The 26,302-nt window shown below is 41.1% G+C and overlaps 1 protein-coding gene across 4 annotated transcripts in view; it reads right to left on the reverse strand.

Annotated features, from left to right (window-relative positions):
* iqsec1b (IQ motif and Sec7 domain ArfGEF 1b) overlaps positions 1-26,302 on the reverse strand; it is a 232,400-nt gene that overhangs the window by 61,557 nt on the left and 144,541 nt on the right. Inside the window, exon 1 of one of the 4 annotated variants that reach the window (XM_051948458.1) lies at positions 19,592-20,089. The exons of the other annotated variants lie outside the window; for them this stretch is intronic. Coding sequence (XP_051804418.1) covers positions 19,592-19,668 — 77 coding nt within the window. The 5' untranslated portion in view covers positions 19,669-20,089. Of the gene's footprint in view, positions 1-19,591; positions 20,090-26,302 lie in introns of those variants that run through there. 4 annotated transcript variants of the gene reach the window in all.

Consider the following 26,302-nt stretch of genomic DNA (forward strand, 5'->3'; position numbering starts at 1 on the left):
TTGTTAGCGGCGCTTTGAGCAACTGTTGTTTTTTCAAGTCAGCAGAGAAAGGAGAGAACGTGCAGGGCGGAAGTCCTGTTATAATAAAGCAAAAAGATATCACAGCAACTGGTGGAAAATGCCAACGACAGCCATTATGTCCCTGATGTCCATTATCGTTGGAGTTGTCTGGATAATCTGCTATGAATTTCTAATAGCCCCGGTCTCTCCTGTGTCATCAAATACTTTATCTGCACAATCCATCAAACAGACACCTCTGTGGGCTGAAACGGAGACCAGAAATAAAGGGAAGCACACACCGGCGCTCATAAACATGCAAACACACACTTATGAAAACAGTACTGACCTCCAGTGCAATTATCTCCACCTGGATCGCTTGACTCCTCAATCAAAAATGAACATATAACTGCAACCCGTGCCCGCAGAGTGACATTAAAAGCTAATCAGATGTTAAAAGGCTTTTCATTAGGGTTAGAAGAAGACAGACTGCTGTGTGGGGACCACTGACTGAGAGGCAGAGCTGCCCAGTAATTACCACTGGTCCACCAGCTGCCTCCCAGTCGCTCTGCCATTTCATCCTGCTGCTCATAAAACATGCTTCCACACAGCTGCGTACAACCTCGACAGATTATGACACAGTGGACCGCTGGGCACAGATTCTATCACAGGAGCAAGACAACAAAACCAAAGCAAGAGCGTCCTTTCCTTGCCACTTTGTTTTATGTTGCTTAGATGTGGTTTCATGTCTTTGTGGTGTTCTCATATCTGTTGTGGTCATTTTCCTTTTATTCCTCATCATTTCTCATCTGTTTGGCCTCATTTTGCAGCTTGCTGCGTGTTAATTTGTGGCAATCTTGTATTTCATTATAGTCAATCTGGTCAAATCTGTCTGTTTGTGGCTTTCTTTGTAGATTACTGTTGGAAAGCAATATTCAGAAGTGCAACATTGGTTACAATGTTGTTTATATAGTTCTCGATACACCTACAAATAAGCTACCCCACTGTTTTCATAGCTACAACTGTATGTAGAATTTTTCTACTAGATTTAATATTGAAAGACAAGCTCTGTACAGCTCATGCCCTGTTTGGGTGGGAGAACTCGGGCTCCGGCCTGAGACACAGCAGACTAGTGAGCATCAGAGCTGGTACTGTGTGTTTTCATAACAGCTTTTTCCCATCAGACAAGTGGCATTAGACATCAGGGAGAGGAGGTACTACAGCACGGCACAACATCAAAATATCCTGACATCACACACATTATAATGGACAAATGTGCAAAACTCTCACAATATGCAGTAAGTTCCTTGGCAAACAAGCATTTTATTGATTGTTTTGTTTATTGTTTATCTAATAATGCCAATATTTTTCATTGATAATGTGCTTTAATGAGATATATTTAAGGGTTTTTGCTTTTTTAAAAATTATTGCTCATTTTTTTTTGGACTCAGAGTCACGCACAAGAATTCCAATGTACCTGTGCTGTAATGTACCTGCGCAAATGGGAATTAACTATTCTATTCTATTCTGTGTCATAAAGCCTCCACTGTAACAGAAGGATGCAGTAAGTTAAGAAATTATTTTTTTTATGACCAGACAGTGATGTCGATTGGCAGATTTTTGCAATTCTTGTGTAACCTTGGATGAGACAAGAAAGCTGGAGCATCATTTCTAGTCATTACCTTAGTATAATTGCCAGCAATGCCTTTTGCTTTTCTATTTAGCTTTATTTTAACTACTTATCTTAGTTTAGTATTGCATCCTACTTATAACTTATTCCTTTTCTACTTTTTTAACCCTCGTGTTGTCCTTACCAAAAAATGTTGTTGCCTTGTCTGAAAAAAGTTCCAAAAATTCAGAAAAATGTCCCCAAATTCATAAAAATTTGCTAAATCTTCAGGAAGAAAATTCCTGAAAAGTTTCCCTCAAAAGTTTTATTTTTTTCAAATAAAAAATCCCCAAATTTGACAGTGAAATTCACGGGATTTTGGTAGATTTTTTTCTGAATGTTCTTAAACATTTTTTAAGTAGTTTTTTCCACAAAAATGTTCAAAAAATTTCCTAAAAAAAAAAAAAGAAAATGTGGAAGTTTTCACTGTGAATATATATTTATATATGTATATATATATTTTCCACATTTTTAAAACGGGTCAATTTGACCCACAGGATGACAGGAGTGTTAAGAACTGAATTTCTTACTTTATGTTTATTTTTTTCTGAGTAACATCTGGCGCAAGAATTTCTTTTTAGGATTAGTAAAGTTATTTAAGTTTATCTTAGATTATCTTAGTAACGAGTTGTTATCTGTCTGTTTTGACAGAGGCTCCAGAGATGCATGCATCATTTTCAGACGGCTGTGATGAATGACCCATGCGCTCGTTTGGACTGAACAACTTGTCTGCTCCTTACTGGACTGTATGAGAAAACTAGCATTATGCAAAATAGTTTAATATCCTCAAGCAATGTATACTCACATTGTGCCCCACTAGTCCTCGGAGGAGCGTTAGCACCACAGGTTATCCGAGCTTACTCTTGCGCAAGAGTGCAAAGTATACATGAAATGTATTTGTTTCAGTCCAATTTATTCAGTGGACACGGTGAGCGCCTTATGTGAGATAAATGCAAAGCCTCTTGGACTATTTCAGGGTTTACTGCCTCACTGTAAAGGCTACTGTACAATGTAAGCATGGCCCGACTAAACATATAATTAGTAACGTCTGGATGAGCAGCAGGCCATAAGGCAGGGAGCAAATACATGATAACTAATACACGAACACATGCAGACACACATTCCCCTTCCTCTCTGCCAGCTCCATCCTTCTACTTCTTCTTCCTCACAGTCCTCCCCCCTCCTCTCAATCTCCATTAATTATGACACTGGTAATAAAGTAAAGTGTTCAACAGGGAGGAATTGCAAATGAGCAGGGATTGATTTGGCCTTCTCTCGTCGTAATTGATCGTAGATTTTAGCCAGGAATAATAAAAGTGGAGGAGGGGGTTAAAGGCTGGTCAGTCACAGGGAGGTGGAGCAGTGGGAGGAGAACGAGAATAAACAGGTCAAAGGTGGAAATGAGTTGCTAGCATTTCTGCAGTAATTTTCCACAGCTGAAGATAAATAAAAAACTCGTGTGTCTCTAATTATAGTACTGATCCTTTATTAAAAGTGCTCTGTGCTTTATATGTCATTTTACATAATCGTTTGAATGAATCGGCTAGATGCAAAACACGTGTAATGATGGGACGCAATCCATTCAGCATACAATTAGAATTCACTCCCTCGTTCCAGCAGCGTCTGCACTGTGTTTCTAAATAATCATCAACAACATGCATTTCCTCCAGCAGTAAGAATACTAATGTCCATCTACTGGTGATATATTTCTGCTCCTGGCTAAGAAAAATAACAAAAACCCAGAGTATATGCTGCAAGTGATGGATATTTTCCCAGAATGCAAGACCAAAGGGCGTGCGTGTGCAGCAGGAGGTGCTCCAAGAACCATTAGCCCCCTATTGATTAGCTACGGGGCTGCATATTATATACACAACACTGTGGTAATATTAACTGAGCTCTTCTGGAGGTAAATGACCTACAAACAAACCTCCCTTTCATGACAACAAAAATATGTAATGAAACAGTGGTTGAATCAGATTGCTGAAAGCTGTTAAAAGTAGTTAGTGCAACCACACATTCTAAGAAAAGATTGACATGAAAATGGTGTAAAAATACAATATTTTAAAGGCTACAAAAACCGTTTTTGAGCTTAAATGACACACAGAACCATGCTAAATCGTTCTAAATACACACCAGTTTGTGTGTCCTTCCTTCCTCTTGGCTTGACTGTGGTTTGGGCAATGATCTGAGTCACACGATGATGTTTTAGGGAAGTACATAATATGTGACCAGCCAGATGTTGGCAGTAGCCCATGCTGTGTTATGTGCCGTGGTAATGATGAGGTCCACGTGTGCTGTGGTTTGGGTTAGTTGTGCATACAAACGGCCACAATCTCCAAAGTGTCACCTCTAGCTGTTAGGTGGAATTTAGCAACTCTCTCTGAATTTACAAAGCTAGAGGCAGAACTCTTCCTGAGGAGAAAATAATGGACTACTTTGGAGGAGAAAGGTCATGGTGAATTGGACGATAGCTTAGATTTAAGTGTTTGCAGAATCCTGCGAGAGCACTGCTGTGTCTCCAATCCATCAAGGTGCCATTAGCAAGTGGCACATTGCCTTTATCAGACTTGGGGTGAAGTCAGGCTTCGCAGGGCAGCTGTGGTCAGGGTGGAGGTACCCCTGCTGGACCACCGACAGCCTGGGTCAGAGCCTAGCAGGCTGAGAGAGAGTGATCCAGGCTCAGGGCTGCTGTGGCTATTAATATTGGATGAGCTTGGCCTCATTGAAATGCATAAAAGATGGAGGAGGACCCCAGGTGGTGGCGGACTCCCTGCCTGGCCCAACCACTGTCCAGTCATTACTGCCCGAGCCAGGGGTCACCGCTGATAGCACCTGATGGTGATTAGAAACGACTCAGAGTGCAGCAGTCGCCTGAGCTACAATGACACAGAGTTATTTTGAGGACATTTATTCCTCGTTATGGCAATTTAAATCTATTATAGCTGCATCCAAGCATGTATCGAGAGCATTTAACACAGCTGATTGAAACATTATGGCTTAATCACCTGTCGGTACAGACATAAAATGAAATTACTGGTGTTGCCTACTGTATATAGCATATAAAGACATGTACCAATGTGTCAAACTCGGACTGTACCTGAAGGGTCATTTTTTAAAAATACTTTTTCAAAAAGGCACAACGAAAACCACAATAAAATAGCATTGTTGTTGTCAGTCTGTGCCAAATAGCTAATGACTTTTTTCCCCTGTTAACACATATTTTTAAAACTTTGACCAAAGATGTAGTTACTGCATTTTGTCATTGCAGTAACAATGTATGTGCATATACAAAATGGGTTTAGTTATAGATTTTTAACAGCTATTTAACAATTGTTAAGATGAACTATCAAAAAAATGCATTGTTGGCACATCATGCAATGCAGTATGTGCAAAGAATTGTATTTTTATTCTTCTGTCTATTTTTATCATGATCCTTCAGTTTAACTGCTCAACTGCCAGTTAACTACTAACTATGAAGCATGAATGTGGATTAAAAAGTGGATGTATATTTAAGACATTTGACTTAGTTATAGTTATATATAATCTCTAAAATTGCAATATACAGACACATTTGGATGGTAGTTAATCAAAAAGAACCAAAGCAAAGCAATTGTTTCCAGAGAGTAACAATCCTTTAATTGGCTATGAAGCATCTGAAGGTTAGCTAGCTTTTAGCAAGAATTTAAATTCTTAATTCCTCAATTAAGATTAAACTGAGTTTTCTAAGATCCAGTTACATTTTTAAGTCTTGACATATTGAGAAATTATATTTTATGGTTGTAATGCAGAAAAAAAATGGTAGAAAGTAAGTAAACTAGCTTTAGCGAAGCTAGCTATGACAACAATTAGCATAATCCAAACTAGCTTGTTGTACGTGCAAATCATACAAAATATACACTGCATTTTATATTTTTTGGACAGCATTGGCTGTCTTTTTTATGTAAGTAACTTATTGTAAATTGAGCACTTTTTGGTAAGAGGACACTCAAATAAAAACATTATTTTAAAAATTAATTCATGAAGATACAGGCAAAAATGGACAAAAAAAAGATTTAAATATACCACAACACAATGCAAAGAAACACACTGAAATCCAACTAGGAGTCCAGAAACGGAGACCTGAGTCAAATTACTGGTGGAAATAAGACACTGCCGCGCTGAAATATTTATACCATCTAATTACAATATTGGCTTACAGTCAAAAAACAAGCAACATTATATAAAGAACTACCTTCTGCAGAGCTCATGGTAGCCTGCTGGTGTTCAGCTTCTTCGCAAACAAGAAAAAATTCACAGAACAGTAGACAAGCCTACGGACACATGCCCGGTTGCTTGACCTGAGATACACAGTCAACATAAATTGGCTTTTACATAAGAAGACCAGATGTGACGAGAGTAATTGGGATAAAAGAATTCCTTCCACACAAAACATGAAAAGTGTGAAATTGTTGAGGAACGGCGGCTGAAATAAAGTGACCTCATCATCGATTGAACACGGATGCCAGTTTAACTGACTGACATCTTGTAGCATGAGAGAACATCACATGCAGTTTTCTCAGCATGTAAAACAAAAAAGTCATTCACATGATTTAAGAGCCAGTAAAGGTCTAATAATATCTCGTCTTTCCTTGCACAACTCCTCCAACTGTGAATTAGACCAACACTCACCCCAAACCTTCCTGCCCTTCGCTGCTCCGTCTGTTCGTCTCTGTTTGGTGTTAAAAAGTGTCCTCCTCTCTGTCTGCCTCAGGTGTGTTAAAGCAGACGTCTCCTGAGATACTGTTCACCAGCTACAGCACAGAGGGAGGTGCTGTCAAAGAGCCGGGCCAACAGCTGACTGGCTGCTCTGAGCTCCTCGCAGAAGGCCCCGAAACTTCACTCCTACAGGAACTGAAGGCAGAAATGACTTTTCCATTAAACAGCAGGCCGCTGTAGGTCCTGCTTCAGACAAATGGCCGGCTCTCATCTGCTGCTTGAATGTCAGGAAGCCGTGTAGGAGCTGGAAGAGTCGTCGAGAGGATTTGTCATCGAGTCCAGCAGGAAAACTGGGCTCCCTCTCCTCAACCAGACGTGTGGCTTCACTCAGGTCACCTCAAACTGGCAGCTCCAACTCCAGTCTCAGACCCCGAGCTAAATAAATAATATCTTGCACTACTTTGGCATGCAGTTGAAATAGCAAGATCACGGCTGTTGGCTCTACTGTTTCACTGGCAGCCCTTTTTAAAGGGCCTGCATGCTCGCAGAACTTTGAACAAAAAATAAGAGTTCAAACAGAGCCCTTGCTGTAAAGCTCAGGTCTTTAAAGGGAATTTATTACAAAACAGCTACAGCAAAGCAGGCTAAAAATCCCCCACAGACAGAGAATAGTAGGGGGAAAACCACTGACTTACACACACACACACACACAGATGAGGTTGGTATGTAGTCAGGCATTAGCGGGCAGGAAAAAAAAAAAGCAGAAGCAGGGTCAGTGGAGACCTGCATGTGAGTAGAGGAGAATTACTGAGGTATGACTCCTGTCTTCAGGAATGTTCTGCAGACAGATGACACCGCCATCTTCTCCCACCACTCAGGGACGAGTGCTACCAAAGGGTCAGTCTGTTAGGCTCGACAATTACACTGCAAGAGGTTTTAGGTGTGTAAAACCGACTGAGAACGACAGCCCTGTTTCCTGCTGAGCCTCTTAAACGGCCAGGCTACATCACTGTGGTTGATGGCCTTGTACATGAACACAACTGTATGTTAATGTTGAAGCTGCTTTGGTTGTTTTGCTGGAAAAATGTACATATTTCAGTTGGGGAAAGTGGAAACTTGGGGGAAAAGCAGCTAAATCTGGGTAAGCCAGTCTGTTCTGTAGAACATACTGGTTTGGCTGCACCACATTATCATTCAGCTATAGGGGGAATAAAACACTCTGGCTTGTTTGCTGTATCTTTAAACCAATTGCAGTAATAGCGGGCAGGGCTAAGAGAAGTATGCAGCTTTGGGGTTCCCTCAAAATAGTGATGGGTGGAATTCCTGCAGTGGAATACTTGCACAGACAGAGACGAGCACTGTGATTAAAATAAATAATCCAGAGGGAAAAAAACTAGCTTGGCTGTTTGGTAGGTTGCGGCTAAGAGGTTGCTGTCACTGGCGAAGTGTGGAAGGGCTGGAGAATGTCGATTGGAATGGTCGGCCAATGACAATTATACTTGCAACACGCATCTGGTGAATCAGACTTGGTAAAAGATGATGTCACAAAGTGTTTTCCATTATGTGACAGAGAAAATACCACTGATAAGTCTTTGAGTGACAAAAATAAATATCAGTATCAATAACAAATTCAGGATGTTTAAGTCAAATATTAAATTAGAAGTTGCAAACACTCTTTTTGTAGCACAATATATCAAATATGCTGCCCTGCAAAGACAAGATTCAGTAACAATGTATTTGGTCAGAACACGATAAAAACTGAAAATCTTTCTGATTTTATTTTATTTTAATCCATCACAAAAAGGAAAAACTTTATGTTAAACTATCTATATCTATAAAAAATGCTCCAACTCATTAGTCTAAACCTAATTTACCGAATTATTACAGTCTGTTTGCTTCAACTTGCTTCACTATCAATGAAAATCAAGAATTACAGCTTTAATTAGGTTCCAGAGACACTGAATCATGTCTTTTCCCTGATGCCACTATAAATACCAAACTGTACCAACAAAAGGAAGTAACACTTGAACTGAAAAAAATACAAAGCTTATTAAAGTTAGCTCTTTAAATATTCCACACATCTGACTTCAGCCTCTGGGTCCTGTGTGAGCAACTCTGTGGTCATTTTTAGCAGAGCAGACAGAAGGGACTCCAAGCCAAGAGGAAAAACCATGTAAATGTGGCATTCGTGAGAACTAATCAGAGACGGAAAATGTCTGATGGCCAAGTTACACAAGATGTTGTGCGTGTGTTGTACCAGACAGGGATCAGAAATTCAATAAAATGCCTGGTCTCGTTGACAGTCCAGGGAGGAACATTTCTGTATTAAAGCAGGAACTCCGAGCTGTGGCTGTTCGACCTGTGGAGACTGGAATTACAGGCCAGAGCAGTTTATGAATGGTGATTGGCTACTGCTGACTCAGGCTGCTCTAGCCACAGTGGCCACTAATTTTAGCCTTGCTGTAGTGAAATCACTGTGTGGAACCATTAATGCTTTAACCCGTCCCCTACAGCATCTCTCGTGGCCCGCTGCACTGTTCTGAGCAGCACAGACAGAGGACACCACACGGAAACAAGAAGTGTAGCAAATCATCTTCCTGTCATCTGCTGAAGAATGAAGTCATATAAAGTTAAAGCAGCTGGCACACAGTTCAACAGCAGATCAACAGAATGCATCAGAATATGCAACAGTTTAAAAAACAATACTTAAAGTCAGTGGTTCCAAGTAAAGCTCCTCACAGGTCCAAGTTGTTCTGAGGATCCTAGACCCAACTGAGTGCCTATAATCCAGATTCTACTCAAGCATGCTGGGTCTGATTGGGTCAAGTACATTTTGGATTGAGTCTAACTATCCTTGTGGGTCTTTCGGTGAGGATTGGGTCAGCCCTTTAATCGGGTTGCTTCTTTTAGAAAACTATCAAATGCATGTCAAGTGTGTATACATTTTCCGTGTGTCTAAAATTGTGGAGCCAATTTAAAGACCTCAAGCTGCCAACTCATGGTTGAAGCACCACAGTTTTAGTCACAGGGTGAATCAACTTCCCAGACTACTCCTGATTGTTTGCTGTTTTTCTTGCAAATTACCAAAAATTTTGCTTCATTAGGAGCCTCAAAAATAATTATACAGAACACCAACAAAGACATAACTTCACAGACTGGATTAGAAGTGCCACAAAAAATTGTTAACAGCCAAAAATGCTATACATTTCCAGGATCCATGGTAAACTCGATTGAATATAACTGTAAATTTAGTTGATTTTTGGGACTGTCTCAAGATCATCTTTTTTCACTATTCTGACTTTTGATACAATAAAAAATTACTTTAAAAATATTAACAGAAGCTGAAGCTATACTTTAAACTCCTTGAGACAACTTTGGAAGACAACATAATCTTTGTCATTGCTGCAAAACTTATTATAACTTTTGCAAAGTCCAAAATGTATTTATTCTTACTAGTTAAGGGTTACTACTACAACTATAAAGCCTTATATTTTCAACCTGACTTCTTCTGCAAGTATTTCATGTAAAAACGTTACACTCAAGTGTCCAAATATATTAAAAAACAGTTCAGCCACCAGCAACAGTCTGATGGCTTTCCTTTCCCAGCAGCGCACCACCATGCTTTGGAGCTCTGCAGTAATAAGACCCCTACCTTATCGTCCGCACTGAAATGCAGTACTTCCACATTAGATTCCACATGCCCCTGACATCATTGGGCTGGAAACTTGAGATTTAGGTTCTCTGAATGAAAGACCCAAATGTTTTTACTCAACTGGGAGCCGAAAACAGTCTGCATGAGAGAAAAGCAGCACTCTTTCTACCAGCATCCACCCATGCCACTCCCTCTCTCTCTCCTCACTTCACCACAAAACATGCACTAGTCTTTGCTTGCTCCTGAGGAAAAATGACTAATTCCCCCTCCTGGAGGTTGGGTTACTTCAGTCACTGCTCCGATCTGAGTTCCCGTTTTTTCTTCTTTCACTCAGCCTTTTAAAAGCAGACACAGCGAGTTGTTTCTGTCTGAAGAGAGCCGAGCAGAGACTTATCCAGCATTACCAAGTAAGGCCAGCTGCTAAGTGGACCAGACAGAGTAAAATCCCTCCTAGCTGCAGAGTGTAACACTAGCGCGTGGTCACATTCCACCAGCCGGCTGCAGCCCCTTCCTCAGCAGTATATCGCTGACTGATGCCACGCAATATATCATCTCTGTGGCTCTGTATGGGAGGTGCAGAGGTTTGGGTATTGTTTGCTGCCATTGTACCAGCTCCTGTAGTGTCAAATCTCACTCTCTTTAACAAACTCTCAATAGATGGTATCTGACCTAAGGGGATGTGAAGCATAGTCCTGCTGAAAGGGGGAAGTAGATCTTTGGGCACGCTACAGTGCGTTTGATGCGTCACTTAGCAGCCATCTCCAAACAAAGTGAAGGAGAATAAAACACCATGGGCGGAGGATAAAAGTCAACGCACTGAGTCAGCAGTGGACTGGAAGTTTAATTGGAAGACATGGAATATGTGAAATGTGTGGAAAGGATGTAGAAAACACGAGGCCTCTGTCAGACCTCAAACAGTTAGTGATAATTACTGCCGCTTTGTCAAACTGCTAAAGTGATGGGTTTGTTTGATTCAGACACTGGTGACTGTTTTTGTCCAGACATGCTGAAACTGTGTTGTTATGAACCAACTCTGCAAGAGTTTAGGGGAACAACAAAAAAACAGCTGTTTTTGATTTAGCAAATAATTTACTGCTTGGAAACATTATTTACTGACAAAAGAGGCAAAACTGGAAAGAAAGACCGAGTCTGTGGGTGCTGCTAAATCAATGAAACAAATGAAATAAAAAGAGGGCTCACAATGTTCCAACTTGCTAAGTAAACTACAAAAGAAAACAACTGAACTCCCTCCAAAAACTAAATACACAGGCAACAGCAACCTAGTGTAGCTCAGTGTGAGCAGGTGTGTGAAATTAACTAAGCCTGGCCCAAGTTCCAGGAAGTTGGATGAATGCCTCAGTACAACAAATCGAAGATGGAACAAAGTTATGAGTAACCACAGGTAAGCAGTAACAGAATACCTAAAGACAACGAGTAGTCCACAGCAGGTAGATATCGACAAGCACAAGGCTATAAGGAACCACTAGCTAGACATCACAGAAACACACAGACAATGTGTAACCACACAGGACACGAGCTAGCAAATTATCACACAGAAAAAAACAAGAGGCCCCAAGTTAAGTTGCTCACATTAAACCACAGCTGCCAAGACTGACAGGCTAATACACATTTATGCCCAGTTGTGACTGCTGATTGGAGCACATGACTGAGCAACCTTTACACGTCAAACCAGATCATGTAAAAACACACAAGTTGGAGGAAAAGGGGCAGAATGTCCCAGGGTATGTGCAACATTTAACATCTAACTTGTCAGACGAGATGGTAGAGAAGTTACGTAAAATAAATGAGACCCTTACAGTTCTGTTAAGTCGCGTGGCTAGCTGGTCCTGATCTCTTCATTGCACCAGTTTCCAGCCATTTTTTGCTAATCATACATTGTGGCTTATATTGCAATAAAAAAAAAAAAAACTCCTCTTTGCAACCAAATATGCCACTTCTGTGTCTTCTGGTATCATATCTGGTCAGTATATGTAAAAACATCAGTAAATTGAAATCTTGCCTATCCTTTTGTGTTACTGCATTCATTCCGACTTGTTCTGTCTTGACAATACAAAAAGATTACAAGCTCTGACCGGGTAAGATCCATGTCTTTCATAGAAAAGTGAGCAGCTTATTCAGACATGAACTCGACACCTTAAATTGCCGTCAGATTAATGGAAAGGGGTGCGTGTCTGAAAGAGGCTTTAGCTGTGAACAGCTGTGCAACCTGCAGATCCTCTGCAATAAAATGAGTGAACGGAAGAACACGCCTCTGTGCTGCAGCAAAGGATGCATGAACTTCATGAATGCAGAGAAACTGAAGATGTAGAGCAGTCAAAGGATGAGACCTTAGAGACGAAAGACGCTCGACAGAATTACTTTTGCTCTGTAATAAAAGACAGCCTTGAAAAAAGGTGAGGATATCTCAATAGAGTACTTACATGTACACTGAAAAGAGTCAGTGGTTGCGAAGTGTAATTGTTCCTTGTGCTTATAATGGCTGTGAAGGGACTGAAGCAGAGTGGTAAGGTCTCTAATCGGGTTCAGATGAAATTTTCCACTTTTGCACTGATAAAGGTAACATCCTCCATCATTTACACCAGAATTGCTTTATGGAGGGTTCTTTCTGTGCCCAGTATAAACAGGCGGCACAATTACATCAAGTAGTAACCCTTCACTGTACATACAGCCCAAATGACTTCTGTTTTACAACAGAACTAGACTTGAATCTATCCTTTTAACCAAACAGTATTAGTCTTTCTCAAGTTGCACCACTTAAAGCACCATAGAGCAGCATGCTAGGGTCACTCACTAGTAAATATCTTCAAGTATGTACTTTTGTCATCTTGAAAATGGCCCTGAAAGAGGTTTCATGGGTGCAGTTCTTGCAATCAGAACAGTCTGAAAGGTTTCGCCTGCTCTCAAACTGCTTGCAAGTATCCCCACTGGAAAATGGACCACTTATTTAATACGCTAAAAGCAAAAAGAATCATGTCTATTGCCATATTAACTTGCAGGCTACAGTGTATTTGTGTTTGGTGATAAATGTGTATACCAATGTGTTTTACTTAACATTTAATAAGATATAATCAGCTACCATATGAGTTAATCGTACGTCATCAGTCCTAAGTAAGTGGTTGTAGCTGAGCATACCAAATGTCTCAAACAGACTTCAGCTTCATGTAAAGGATATGCTGACATGCAGTAATGCAAATCCTTACAGCGACCATGTGAGAAGTCTGCCTTTGTTATTTTAGACATTTAAGAATAGCCAAGTATTTTCACTCCCTGTTGGCCTCTTTGGTCTTCCTCTGAGCAGCTGCCAAACATTTTTCTGTCTGTCTGTCTCTGACCCCGACTTTCAGGCAGGGTCAACTGTTACCAGTTAGAAAGAACGCAGATATGAAGCCTCGGAGACCTAAATCCTCTCGCTGATGAAGTGTATCTTGTGTCCCTTTCTGCATTGTTACAATACACCAAAGAAACAAGAGCAGAAGCAGATGCATTATGGCAGATGTAATTAATACATAATAAAAACTAATCAACAAAGGGAGCATCACTCGCTACAGGCCACGCAGCTCTGGATTACACACACACTGCAGCTCCGGAGCGTTGTGCTGGCACACTTGTACAGTTTCACACAGCAGATCAATTTGACAGGGGCTTCAGACTTTGATGTTTCCATTTCACGCCATGAAGAAAAAAAACACAGAGAGTGGATGATATCAAACTGACCGCTACAAGCCACCTCTGATGCTGCGTAGTGCAGCATGGGTGAACAAGTTGTTGGTGTATGAGCTGTGAGATGTTGGCAGGAACACAGCGTGCACAAATATGTTCCATAACAGAGTTCAATGGAGCACACTTGGTACAGACAGTGGTATACTCTTTAGTCTCCACAACTACATACACATCTTGTAGGTCTTGTTTATTGAAAGGCTCGCCTGCTACAACAGATTACCAGGAAGTATAATACATTGTGAAAGCATAGTATTTGCAGACTTAGATAAATGAAAATTACACACAGGAAAGTTTGGAGATTGAGAGTAAATTAATTGACTTAGCTACACCAGCTCAATATGACAGAGGTCAATGCCATATCTCAACACATTCACAGATTTTTGTTCCATTTGGCCTGTAAACAAATTTACTAGCGCTCTTTTAAGATGCCACTTAAATACAACATTTCCCCTTAAACTATTCAATACAGTGGCTGCTGCTGTGCCTTTCTTTTCCAGTTTGTTATTCAGTGGCCTCCTCTGAGCCCAAATAACCAAATCAGGGTCATTCCCATTACTTGGGTGAGTCAGTGTGAATCCTGAAAGGCACCAGAGATTTATCAGCGATTCATCTGCATTTATAAAGACTAGCTCCGCTGGGATCAGTGTGCAAAAAAGAAGGGACCTGCTTCATGCTTTTAGAAAGCCTTTTAATGTCCTGAATTTAGTGGAGACTGCTCCCTCCAGTCCACAATGAGCAGGGAATATTAAAGGCCATGGCTCTGTCTGTTAACTTCAGATAAAAACACTGTAATCAGATGAGTCCTTGAGGAAAAAGGGCAAAGCCTCGATCTTTGTACGGGTGAACTGAAATGCATAAAGGAGCTACTTTAATGGTGGGGTTGAGGTCACATCCACCTGGGAAAACGTGGATGAGCCAGAAATGTGAGGCAGAGTGGGGAGGGTGGGTGTGATTATTGAAGGATTTGGTCGGAAAATATGTGTGTGTGTGGAAGGAATGGGTGAGGGGAGGTCTTCAACGCTGACGAACTACCGCATTTGGACAGTTTGATGAGGGCCAGTGACCCACGACAGCAGAGAGGTTAGAGCTCTATCGAAGAGTTTTTCACTTCGCTGCCTTAACTCAAGCTCTCGGTCCGGCGCAATCACAGGTTCCTCTCACGCCCCATCAACACAACAGCCGTTATCGTCAGCTATTAACACACAGTTAAGTGCAGGTTGACAGATTGACCAGTGAGGTCATTGATCTACTGAAGCCAAGAGGAAAACAGAGATGTTACTACAAAAACCTTGTAGACAAATCATGTTACACCTTTTAGAGTCTTGTCATGTTTTGCTTAATATTGTACTAATTTTCTATACTGTTGTTTATTGTTTATAGTGCCTCACTAAACATCTTCCTATGGGACAACAGATGACAATTTGCCTAAAACTGGTTTCCTTCTAATGGCGTCTAGGTATTAATATATTGTAGTTCTGTTTTTATTTGCTTGGATTTTAGGATTACTCCAACCCCAAAACATTGGGGGTGAACCAAATGTTGTTTGTGATAATGAGCACTGTGAAATGCCCTTTAGTCCACGCTGCCTTGCTGTCCACTGTTTTTATCAGTTCTTTTGGTAAAAAATAGTTTCAAGGAACAAAATTCAACTTTTAAACCTTGACAAACAATGAAAACTGCATTGAAATAGGAATGCAACTGAAGGGCAGCAACTATGGCTTGAAGTTTAAAGCAACAGAAATATATTAAATCTGCATTCTTTCCAGTGGCCAGCAGGGGGGAGCTCATGTTGTTGCAAAAACAAGTCAGATTGCATAGAAGTCTATGAGAAAATGTATCTACTTCTCATTTCATTTGTTACCTTCAGATATTTGACCATAAACCAAATCCTTCAGACAAGTTTTACTTCTGAACTTCTGCCTGAAGAAAAATCACAAAAGCAAAGTCAGTAGGATACCTCATCTTGGCAAATCTCAAATGACAAATATTTAATTATTAATTAATTACTTAGTTATCAGTTTGGCTGAAAGAAAAAAAAAACCCTCACCACCAGACCATCTGAAGGGCCACCCATGGCTGATAAAATGAAGAGGCAGACAAAAAATGACTTAAAAGGACCATGTTGCCCAAAATAAAACCAACAAACCAGTTAACAAATTAACAAAAATTCAAAACATTGTGGATTATTTTTAATTTATGTGTGCATATTCTTTAACATCACTACTAGATGTAAGTGAAAATGCTTTCTTTTGGTTCTGGTGATTAGGCAGACACATCATGTTGACTACTGTTGTTTTTCTAGTTGAACAGTATCATGAGCACTGTTGTCCTTTGTGTACAGCCTCATGCTGACCTGATCTGATCACTGTATGGCTCCCAAAACAGAGCTCAGAACCCCGAAGCAAACTAACATTTTCCAGTTCCACCGCGCTCCAAAACAACACAGCTGTTGAGTTTGGCTCATCCTCAAGCCTAATGAAATGGGTCTCCACCATCCAATCACTGACTGGTATTTAAATGAAAAACACCCGAGCATTAAGCCGTGCCGTCGTGGGGTGATGTCTTTTTGCTCCTCCTCCCTCAGAGACATGGCTGCATGGGGGGATGGGTGGAACCATGAGTAAATATGGCCTTGAGGTGGATGAGATGCTCTTCTCTTCATCACATATTCCCTCTCTTTGATTCCCATTTTCTAAACCAGACAAAGAGTTAGCACACTTCAGCTGACCACACAGATGTGTTTCTCATTACATGGACCAAATGGGTTGAAACAGAGGCCAGGAAAAATGCGTAGACGAGCTTCCATGCACTTATTTTGCCCGCAGTGTCATAAACTGCAAAACCCATCTGATTTTGTTGTACTAATTGCTGTAATGGACTTTTTTTTGAGCCACAACCAAAGCTGACAGCTCTTACTATCCTGATGTGGAGATGATGGGGGTGGGGATCTGCAGTGATGATGTTCACTCAAAATGGTGATGGGGGATTGTTTTGTTGGAGCATTTGCATACTGGCAAATGAGCCCAGCCATTAAAATGGATGATTCCACTGAACTCACTGACAAAACATAGAGGGGAGCTATATTGTGTAACCCAAACCTTCAACGAAATGTGAAATTTTGCAGGCTCATACCTGCAATCTACATTCCAAGACTAAGGCTACGTTTATACGAGGACCATCTTAACAGAAACACAAAAGTGGCGTCTTGTCATTTCACATTTAGACAAGCGTTTTTAAGGAAATCTGCATTTATACGGTGACTCTATAGTGTGTGGAATTCGATTGGATATGCATGCCAGGCAGCTGGGTGGCGCTGTGATAAAACTCCGCCATGTCTACGCGCATGCGTACTATCTCCCTTTTTGGATCTCCGCCGTGGTAAATGTTCATGAATGGAATCTGTACAGATTCTGCACGTTTGTTGACTCCTGTAGTGTACATAGAGCTGCCAGAGTTGCTTGAAGGTACGAAGGATGGAAATAATCACACATCTTTATTTACTTCCTTGTACCGGCCGGCAAACCAAAGCACCGGCGCACGTATGTGACGTAATTGCGTACGCGACGTGGTCAGATCTCGGCAAAGTTTTGCGTTTTGCTGTTTAGATGGAAACGTAACGGCGGAGAGTTTTCAACTTTTCCACTCTGGAGGCCGGTTTCAAATTTTTGCATTTTTAAGCCCCCAAAACGCCGTCCTCGTATAAACGGTAGGGTGTTTTGTTGAAATATTTTTGACGTTTTTACCTGCAAGCGTCCTCGTGTAAACGGCCCCTAAAATTGCTTTTGCTCTTTGCTGTGGATAATATGAGCTAGCTGAGAAACTGAACAACAGTAAGCATAAACCTTGATTACTTTTCCAAAGAACAAAGTGTTGTTTTTGTCTGTCATAGCTGATGAGCTAGCAATAGCTAATGTTGACAACATGGCAGTGACAGACTTAACAAAGCCTCCTGAAATTGAAGATATCTGACCAACAAACACAAACCAAGGACACAGACCAATAGGTAAAGTGCTGTATCAGCTCAAAATGATCATCATGTCTTCTTGTTGATATTTAAGTTTCTGATTCTTTTGTTCAGACTTTAACATCTATCTATTCACCTAGTCTCTGAACAAAGGAATCAGAAACTAAAGTGCTGTATTATTCTACATATGTATATTGCAATCGCTCTTTGCAATGGAGAACCTGGAATCACTACTGTTATGTAAACTGCATGAACTGCTCTCGTGTTGCTGTTCACATCAATTTTTGACCATTGTTAGTTTGGGCTAATAAACATTTCACTCATAAAAATTCAAATTAGTCAAACTAATGTGATTTATCATCCGGCCCAAGGTTGGTGGGGTACTCCATCTGTTTAGTCCTGCACTTTCATAATGAAAAACTGCCAATTTTTTAAAAAATGAATCAGAGGGGCAAAATCTGACTTGTCCTATCTGTGGTTCCATCCATACAAACATAGTTTCAGCCTGAAACACATAACCTCTGCTAACTTTACGCATAGCTTCCCCATTCCTCCTCAGTTTTAGGACCCGTTAAAAGAAGACTTATCGAAACAAAACTGTTGTCCTTTAAATTTATAAAGAGCGTAAGGGCGAACCCTCACCCTAGGGTAAAAACTGCAGGTGCAGAGTTGTAGAAAACATGATGCAGACACAAATAGGCACTTCCTGATTTGATGATACTGTCACTACAACTCGTTTCCTCATTGGTCACATTCCTATCGTGGCAGTTTTCAGAGGAAAAACACATAGATGTCAGCCTTGACTACCAGAGGTTAATTGGACATGGTACTAACAGGCATTGCTGACTTTGTTGTCTCAGCTGGAGGATATTATGCAGTTAAAGAAAGCTTTGGTCTTACTTTTTATTCGGACAGTTTTCTTTTGTAGTGACTTCTACAACTAAGCAACCACCCCTGTGCTTCATGCTTACACCTGAATCAGTACGCCCAGTAAACAGGAGAGGTGACGTGTTTTCAGGTCTTAGCGCAGATTATTTTCGAAACCGTGTTAAAATGCTCTGTTCCCTAATTTCCCTTTTACGATGACTTTTAGTTTGGATGTAGCTTTATGTTGCCTTTTTTCATTTCACTCTGCCTCCCAGGTAAATCCTTTTCTCCTCCAATCTGAAGGATTTCTGTTAAATATTTATGCCTTCATGACATCTCCAGGGTTATATAACAGTCTAGCTGAGTAGGACCGCATCCCATGTCAACAGAACTGACTTTGATGTGTGAAATCTGTAAATACCACCATAAACTGGAGGCGATAATTACTGTATTTTGTTACAGACATATTCCACTTTTGCTAACATACGTGCAAGAAGCAAACATTAGCATTTATAGTGCAGTAAAAAAACAGACACAAAATTGAATTGCAAGAGGCTGGACAGACTGTGTACTAGACAGGGGCCACAGAGAGCACGTGTCGTCTCATGCTGCCAAGCCAATAACTGTGAGTGGGACCACACACAATGGACTGAATACTGCTCTGGAGCTTGTTGGGGGCAAACCACAACAATAGTGCTTCCATTCAGACCATTGACCTTGCTGACACGTGGGCCTTTTGTCCCTTTTTCAGCCCCTCTTAACATGAAAAAAGCACAGGGGACTGGAACGTGGTAGCTGTCTGTGGTTCATGACCGGTTCAAACGCGACACTTTGCATTAACGTCTTTACAAGCAACCAGAAGCCTATGAATTACATTAACATAGAGTTATTGTATCAAACTGACGTGAGGTTGGAATCCATTTTTAAGAAACAAATTTAACAAGCCGTGTCTTTTCCCTCGACAAGGAAAAAGACAAAATTTGCAGTTTTATAATCAGCACCTTACCTCTTATAGAAACCATGCAGAGGCTGCAGACAGAGGAACTGCCAGTAATCCAAACAAAAAGCTTTGAACTTCAACATTTTGTCAGCCAGTTACAAATGCTTAGATTAAAAGTGTCATTCTGTCTCGGGTCCATAAAAAACAGAAGTTGCTTAAAAGGAAAGAACAAAGCAAATCCTGCACAGTTTAGACTGTGTGGCAACAACACTGACAGCCCACATGGTACAGTCCCACCTCAGCATCTGCCTCTGTGTATCTGGGCCACTTGGAGGGGGCTGAACCTGCATCCCTCTGCTGCCTTTGTTATTGCTGAGCCATCCTGTGCTGTATGTCCAGATATAAGCTCCTAGTACCTTGATAGAAATGTCAGCCACTGGTCACCGAGGCCTCTACTAGAGCTGTAAAAGATTTGTCCCAACACAACCTTCTGTTGTACGAGACCTTGTCCAACTCCTTCTCTCCACTCTGTCCCAGTCTCATTCAATAGCAGAGGAGGTTCCTGTCTCCATCATCGCTGTTGAGTTACAGCTGCTCCTATTGTTTGAGCAGCCACACTGACAAGGTCTGACTCTGCTGCGCCTCGCTGGGCCAACAAAGCACACAAAGGCCTCCCTCGGTGGCCGTATCAATTAGGCTTTATCAGATGCTGCACAGCCTGTGCCAGCCCAGCCTGCTTGGAGACGAGCTAATCAGCAGCAGCACATGGTGCGCAGAGGGGTGAAGCCGGCACCCATGAGGGCCAACCTCGTACACATTCACATGCACATAAAGAATCAAGCTGGTTGCCATGACAACCATCAACACCGCATTTAAAAGACACTGTGGGACCCTTGATATGACTCTTGCTGACTGGATGAAGAGGATAGGTGAGTGTCAGCACGAGAAGATCTGATCTGAATTTGGGTGCACATTTGTAAAATCAATATGAATCTTAGATTAATAGTTATCTTTACATTTCCGCAGTGATCATAATCAATAATTATGTTTCATCAACACAAACTCCTTGTAAAACTTGTCAAAACAACACAGCATAAACTGAAACAGACGACTACAGATGCATTCATGAATTAATGATGATTATAGAAACACAGGTCATCAATAGTTTATGGTTACATATGTTCCCTCAAGTACAAATCCACATCTTGTAATAAATCATAATGTTGGAGTGTCATGTAGCTTTGGAACAGGTTATATATGAAATAAAAAGCAAAACTGTGATGCAAGGCCAAACTTTTCTTGAGTTCTTGTAAATAAAGCACCAGGGAAGAGCGCTTTCTATCTGAGAGAACCCTTCATTCAGCTTAAATGGGTCATCGTTTTTTTACCTTTACCACTGCTGAACATGGTGCCATGGTCACTCTGTTTAATACACATACTCTGTTCGATGGGTGTTGTTGCTCTCTGCCATGATGATTCAGCTGTCAGTGACTTCCTGGCAGAGACGCAGAATGCAGCGTTGCCACAGCTTTCAGCCTCAGCTCACAGAGCCACGGAGCAGGTCGGGTGGGGAGCCGCACGAAGCGATACAGCAATTATTCAGCCTGGCACAGGGCTTTGAAGTGAGAACAGACAGCATTTTGTAAAAGGCTGTGAGTCATGAAAACAGCAGAGATAAGTTTACAGTAGTGAGCAGCACACTGAGGGATGATGCTGCAGACTAAAACACAAAACCCCATTCCATTCAGCATGTTATATGGATGAACAAGTCGTTTAAAGAACTAAAATAATAAATTTAAACAAGTTTTTTTGGTAATTAAAGTCAACACAATGCTAGATTGGGATCCTTCAATTAATGAATACAGGCTCGTACAGGAATGGTAAAGGGCTCTCCAGCAATTTAGAGCCTCATTTCAATAACGTTGAGGGATTTAAAAGTCATTAAAAATGAACTTCAAAGAAATCCAAGTGTGGACCAATTGGGGTTGTAAGCAGAAATCGATGAGCCATCATTAATGTGGCAGAACCTTCCGTGTACATTTGTGCAGAACTGTAAGTATCCAAAGGACTTAACAGATATCTGTCCAAGAAATCCCATAAAACTAGTTATATACTAAAAATATGGCCTTCAAAATAATGATTAGAATCTACACACATGGACAAAATTGTTGGTACCCCTCAGTTAAAGAAGGAAAAACCCACAATTCTCACTGAAATCACTTGAAACTCACAAAAGTAACAATAAATAAAAATTTATTGAAAATTAAATAATCAAAATCAGCCATCACTTTTGAATTGTTGATTAACATAATTATTTAAAAAAACAAACTAACGAAATAGGGCTGGACAAAAATGATGGTACCCATAACTTAATATTTTGTTGCACAACCTTTTGAGGCAATCACTGCAATTAAACGATTTCTGTATTTGTCAATGAGCGTTCTGCAGCTGTCAACAGGTATTTTGGCCCACTCCTCATGAGCAAACAGCTCCAGTTGTCTCAGGTTTGATGGGTGTCTTCTCCAAATGGCATGTTTCAGCTCCTTCCACATATGTTCAATGGGATTCAGATCTGGGCTCATAGAAGGCCACTTTAGAATAGTCCAACGCTTTTCTCTCAGCCATTCTTGGGTGTTTTTGGCTGTGTGTTTTGGATCGTTGTCCTGTTGGAAGACCCATGACCTGCGACTGAGACCAAGCTTTCTGACACTAGGCAGCACATTTCTCTCCAGAATGCCTTGATAGTCTTCAGATTTCATCGTACCTTGCACATTTTCAAGACACCCTGTGCCAGATGCAGCAAAGCAGCCCCAAAACATTACTGAGCCTCCTCCATGTTTCACCGTAGGGACAGTGTTCTTTTCTTCGTATGCTTGCTTTTTGAGTCTATGAACATAGAGTTGATGTGCCTTACCAAAAAGCTCCAGTTTGGTCTCATCTGTCCAAAGGACATTCTCCCAGAAGCTTTGTGGCTTGTCAACATGCATTTTTGCAAATTCCAGTCTCGCTTTTTTATGAGTTTTTTTCAGCAGTGGTGTCCTCCTTGGTCGTCTCCCACGAAGTCCACTTTGGCTCAAACAACGACGAATGGTGCGATCTGACACTGATGTACCTTGGCCTTGGAGTTCACCTTTAATTTCTTTGGAGGTTGCTCTGGGCTCTTTGGATACAATTCCAACGATCCGTCTCTTCAATTTGTCATCAATTTTCCTCTTGCGGCCACGTCCAGGGAGGTTGGCTACTGTCCCGTGGGTCTTGAACTTCTGAATAATATGAGCCACTGTTGTCACAGGAACTTCAAGCTGTTTAGAGATGGTCTTATAGCCTTTACCTTTAAGATGTTTGTCTATAATTTTTTTTCGGATGTCCTGGGACAATTCTCTCCTTCGCTTTCTGTTGTCCATGTTCAGTGTGGTACACACCTTTTCACCAAACAGCAGGGTGACTACTTGTCTCCCTTTAAATAGGCAGACTGACTGATTATGAGTTTGGAAACACCTGTGATGTCAATTAAATGACACACCTGAGTTAATCATGTCACTCTGGTCAAATAGTTTTCAATCTTTTATAGAGGTACCATCATTTTTGTCCAGGCCTGTCTCATTAGTTTGTTTTTTTAAATAATTATGTTAATCAACAATTCAAAAGTAATGGCTGTTTTTGATTATTTAATTTTCAATAAATTTTTATTTATTGTTACTTTTGTGAGTTTCAAGTGATTTCAGTGAGAATTGTGGGTTTTTCCTTCTTTAACTGAGGGGTACCAACAATTTTGTCCACGTGTGTACAAAGCATTTGGCAGTGAGAAAAAACTGACAGAGAAAAAGAGTGCAAACCACAAGTCTCTGCTCCATGGAATTGATTTAACTTTGATTTTAACCGGGCGCCATATAAGACAATGCTTTCTGTCTGATAACAGAGGTTTGTTTCCCCCCACAAAGCCTGTATCATAAGCAGTTTCAAATAAGTGTTTAGAGGCTGAATGGATTCCACATTAACAAAGACTACCTTCATCTTTCAAAGTGGGTGGATGCCAACACAAAAATCAGCCACATATTCACCTAGGAGCGAAAAAGCCCCGAACACACTTGATCCTATAGCTCTAACAAGACAACTTAGTAGCATCTTGAGTTTCTAGACATTGCCCCACCTTTCTACAACTACTCCCAGTTTGTAACAGAGTTTCACATGAAAAAAAGTATACTCTCCGTGCCCAAGCTAATAAAACAGCCCAATTACATAATCTATGCTGTTTTCGTAGACCTTAGAAAACAGTGCCAAAACCACAGAAAAAGTTCCAGGAGGGCTTTTGGGTTCTCCTTAGAAAACATTAGGTGACTCAGAGTTCGAGCTGTTCTCCGGCTTGGGCAGACATGACACTCCCCTGCTTCAGTCATTAGTATAAAGCAAATTATTGACTGTAAGCGTCTGGTTCTTTGGTTAAAAAAGTTGAAGCTGCAATCATCCGTCCATTTTTCTGCCTATCCAGGGTTGAGTCATGGTGGCAATAGATGAAGCAAATCATCCCAGATGTCCCCCTCTCCTGCGGTGCTTTCCAGTTTGTCCTGAGGTATTTTGTTGTTCTGGGGCCAGATGGACGTGCTTGGAAAATCTCCAAAGAAAGTCTGCCCGGAGGAATCCGAACCAACTCAACTGGTTCCTACCCACGTGAAGGAGCAGCTACTACTTTGAGCCCCTTCCAGTTGAGCCCAGCCACCCAAAGGAGGAAACTAATTTCCGTCACTTGTACCTGCAATGTCGTTCTTTTGGACATTACCCAGAGTTTATGTCTATAGGTAAGGGATGGAAATAGATGGATGCGTAAACTGAAAAGTTCACTTTCCAGCTCCGGCCCCATCTTCACCATGACAGTCCAGTATAATGCCCGCATTGCAACTGATGTGGCTCCAAGCCTCCTGTCCATCTCACGCTCCATTTTTCTGTCCCTCATCAATAAGATCACAAGATACTTCAATTCCTTCACTTGAGGGATCAACTCTGCCTGAACCCAGAGGAAGCATTCCACCGGTTTCTGGCATTTGAAGAGAACAGCAGCTGCAATCACGTGCATGTTAAAATCGGAGATACAATTTAATTACAACTTTCAAGCATTTTGGCAAGAAACATGAAAAACCCACTTTGACATTCTGCTATGTGCAGCGCTAAGGCTAGGTGGATGCTCAAGAATACCTCACAAACACAATCTGCACATTCAAGAAGTTCACCTTTCTGGCCTCTTTGTGGCTTATACTTACGGCATTGTCCAACGAGCATGAGGGTATTTTAAAATATGGTATAAAACATGATTTCTCAGAAGCAATGTTGAAACAAAGTGGTCATAACATAAACCTAGGTGTTACGCTGCCCAGATGAGTCCTGTTGTTTAACGTGGGAAACACTAAGGATATCACTGAAAGAAAAAATAGAAATGGAAAAACAGAATGGGAGGAAATGGCGACATGACTTAGTAACTGAGGCTGATGTGTAAAAAGGTTTCTAATGTCAGACTGCTGCACTGCTGCAAATGCAGTGTCTAACATGCTTGTCAGAATTTAAACAGGAGTTAATGGACTGATCTAAAATGTCATTTCCTTTTCATTTATGTTGTACCGCAAGAGAGCAGGTTATGGACTGGGCCACACATGTTCCTCTTGCCTTATTAAGGACCAATGCAAACACTTTCCTTTGTGTCGGTGACAGTCTGAGGGGAGCATCTGGGGGCAGCACATTATTGAGCAGACGGAGCAGCCCGATGGGACACCATCTATCATGTGGTTCTCCAGAGCCTGAGGTCTGAGGAAAGGCAGAGTGAGATGTCAGCTATGGTCGATCACTTCTTAACTCGGGGGAATAAAAGGAAACCCCATATCGGAGTTCTTAATTATTCTTAATTACTATTGCTTAATTCCTGTTGTTCAAACCCCATTGTGAACTCATCATGGGTTTAATGTAAAAGCAAGATGATAAAATAGTTTGTACCTGATAAATTATCACATGTCACGCTGACATCATCTAGCAGCCATTACGTTCCTGTGGTAAAGGATCCAAATTCTGCTTTGTTGGCTGTACACAGTGCAGCTCTTCCTGCACCCAGCTGTGGGGTGGAGTGAAATGAGCTGGAGGAAAGCATTATGGTAATAACTGCAGAATCCATTTGGCACCTGGGGAAGGACAAGCCCTTCACTCCAGCTGAGCTGTGCTTTAATTCACAGGCCTTGACTGGCTTGTGTCTGGGAATCAACATACCCAGTGGTACACTACTACAGTAGTACCAGCAGCAGGGCAGAGACCAATAACCAGCACCATGAATATCCTCTTCATTAAGAACAAGACCCTCTTGATATGCTATAAATTTAGGGAAACCACACAGTGCTACCATGTAGTTCAGTGGGTAATGTGGGTGTTGGATCACTGTTATGAGCCATGTCATTTGGGCCCGAAGTCACAAGAAACTTCATTTTAGCCCTCTTCAGTGTATATGTAGTCTGTCTTTTCCCCAGGTCTGTACTCTACATGGTAGATGGTAAAGGTTTTTTCACACTGTTTTGTATTGTGTTGTTTTTGTTTTTATCCTCTGTGAGGCACTTTGTGTTACTCTACCGTATGAAAAGTGCCATATAAATAAAGTTGATTTGATTTGATTTGATTTGATAGGTCTTATTATTTTTCTTGTGCTCTCTGGAAAAAAAAAAAGCAAAATCTTGCCAGAAAAGTTGGACCAGAAAACTTTTGCTTTCTGGGCCAAGCTCCTAAGGACAGACTGTTGTCAAGTTTCAT

This window comes from Acanthochromis polyacanthus, chromosome 5 (assembly GCF_021347895.1).
Source record: "Acanthochromis polyacanthus isolate Apoly-LR-REF ecotype Palm Island chromosome 5, KAUST_Apoly_ChrSc, whole genome shotgun sequence".
In the NCBI taxonomy this organism is placed as follows: Eukaryota; Metazoa; Chordata; class Actinopteri; family Pomacentridae; genus Acanthochromis; species Acanthochromis polyacanthus.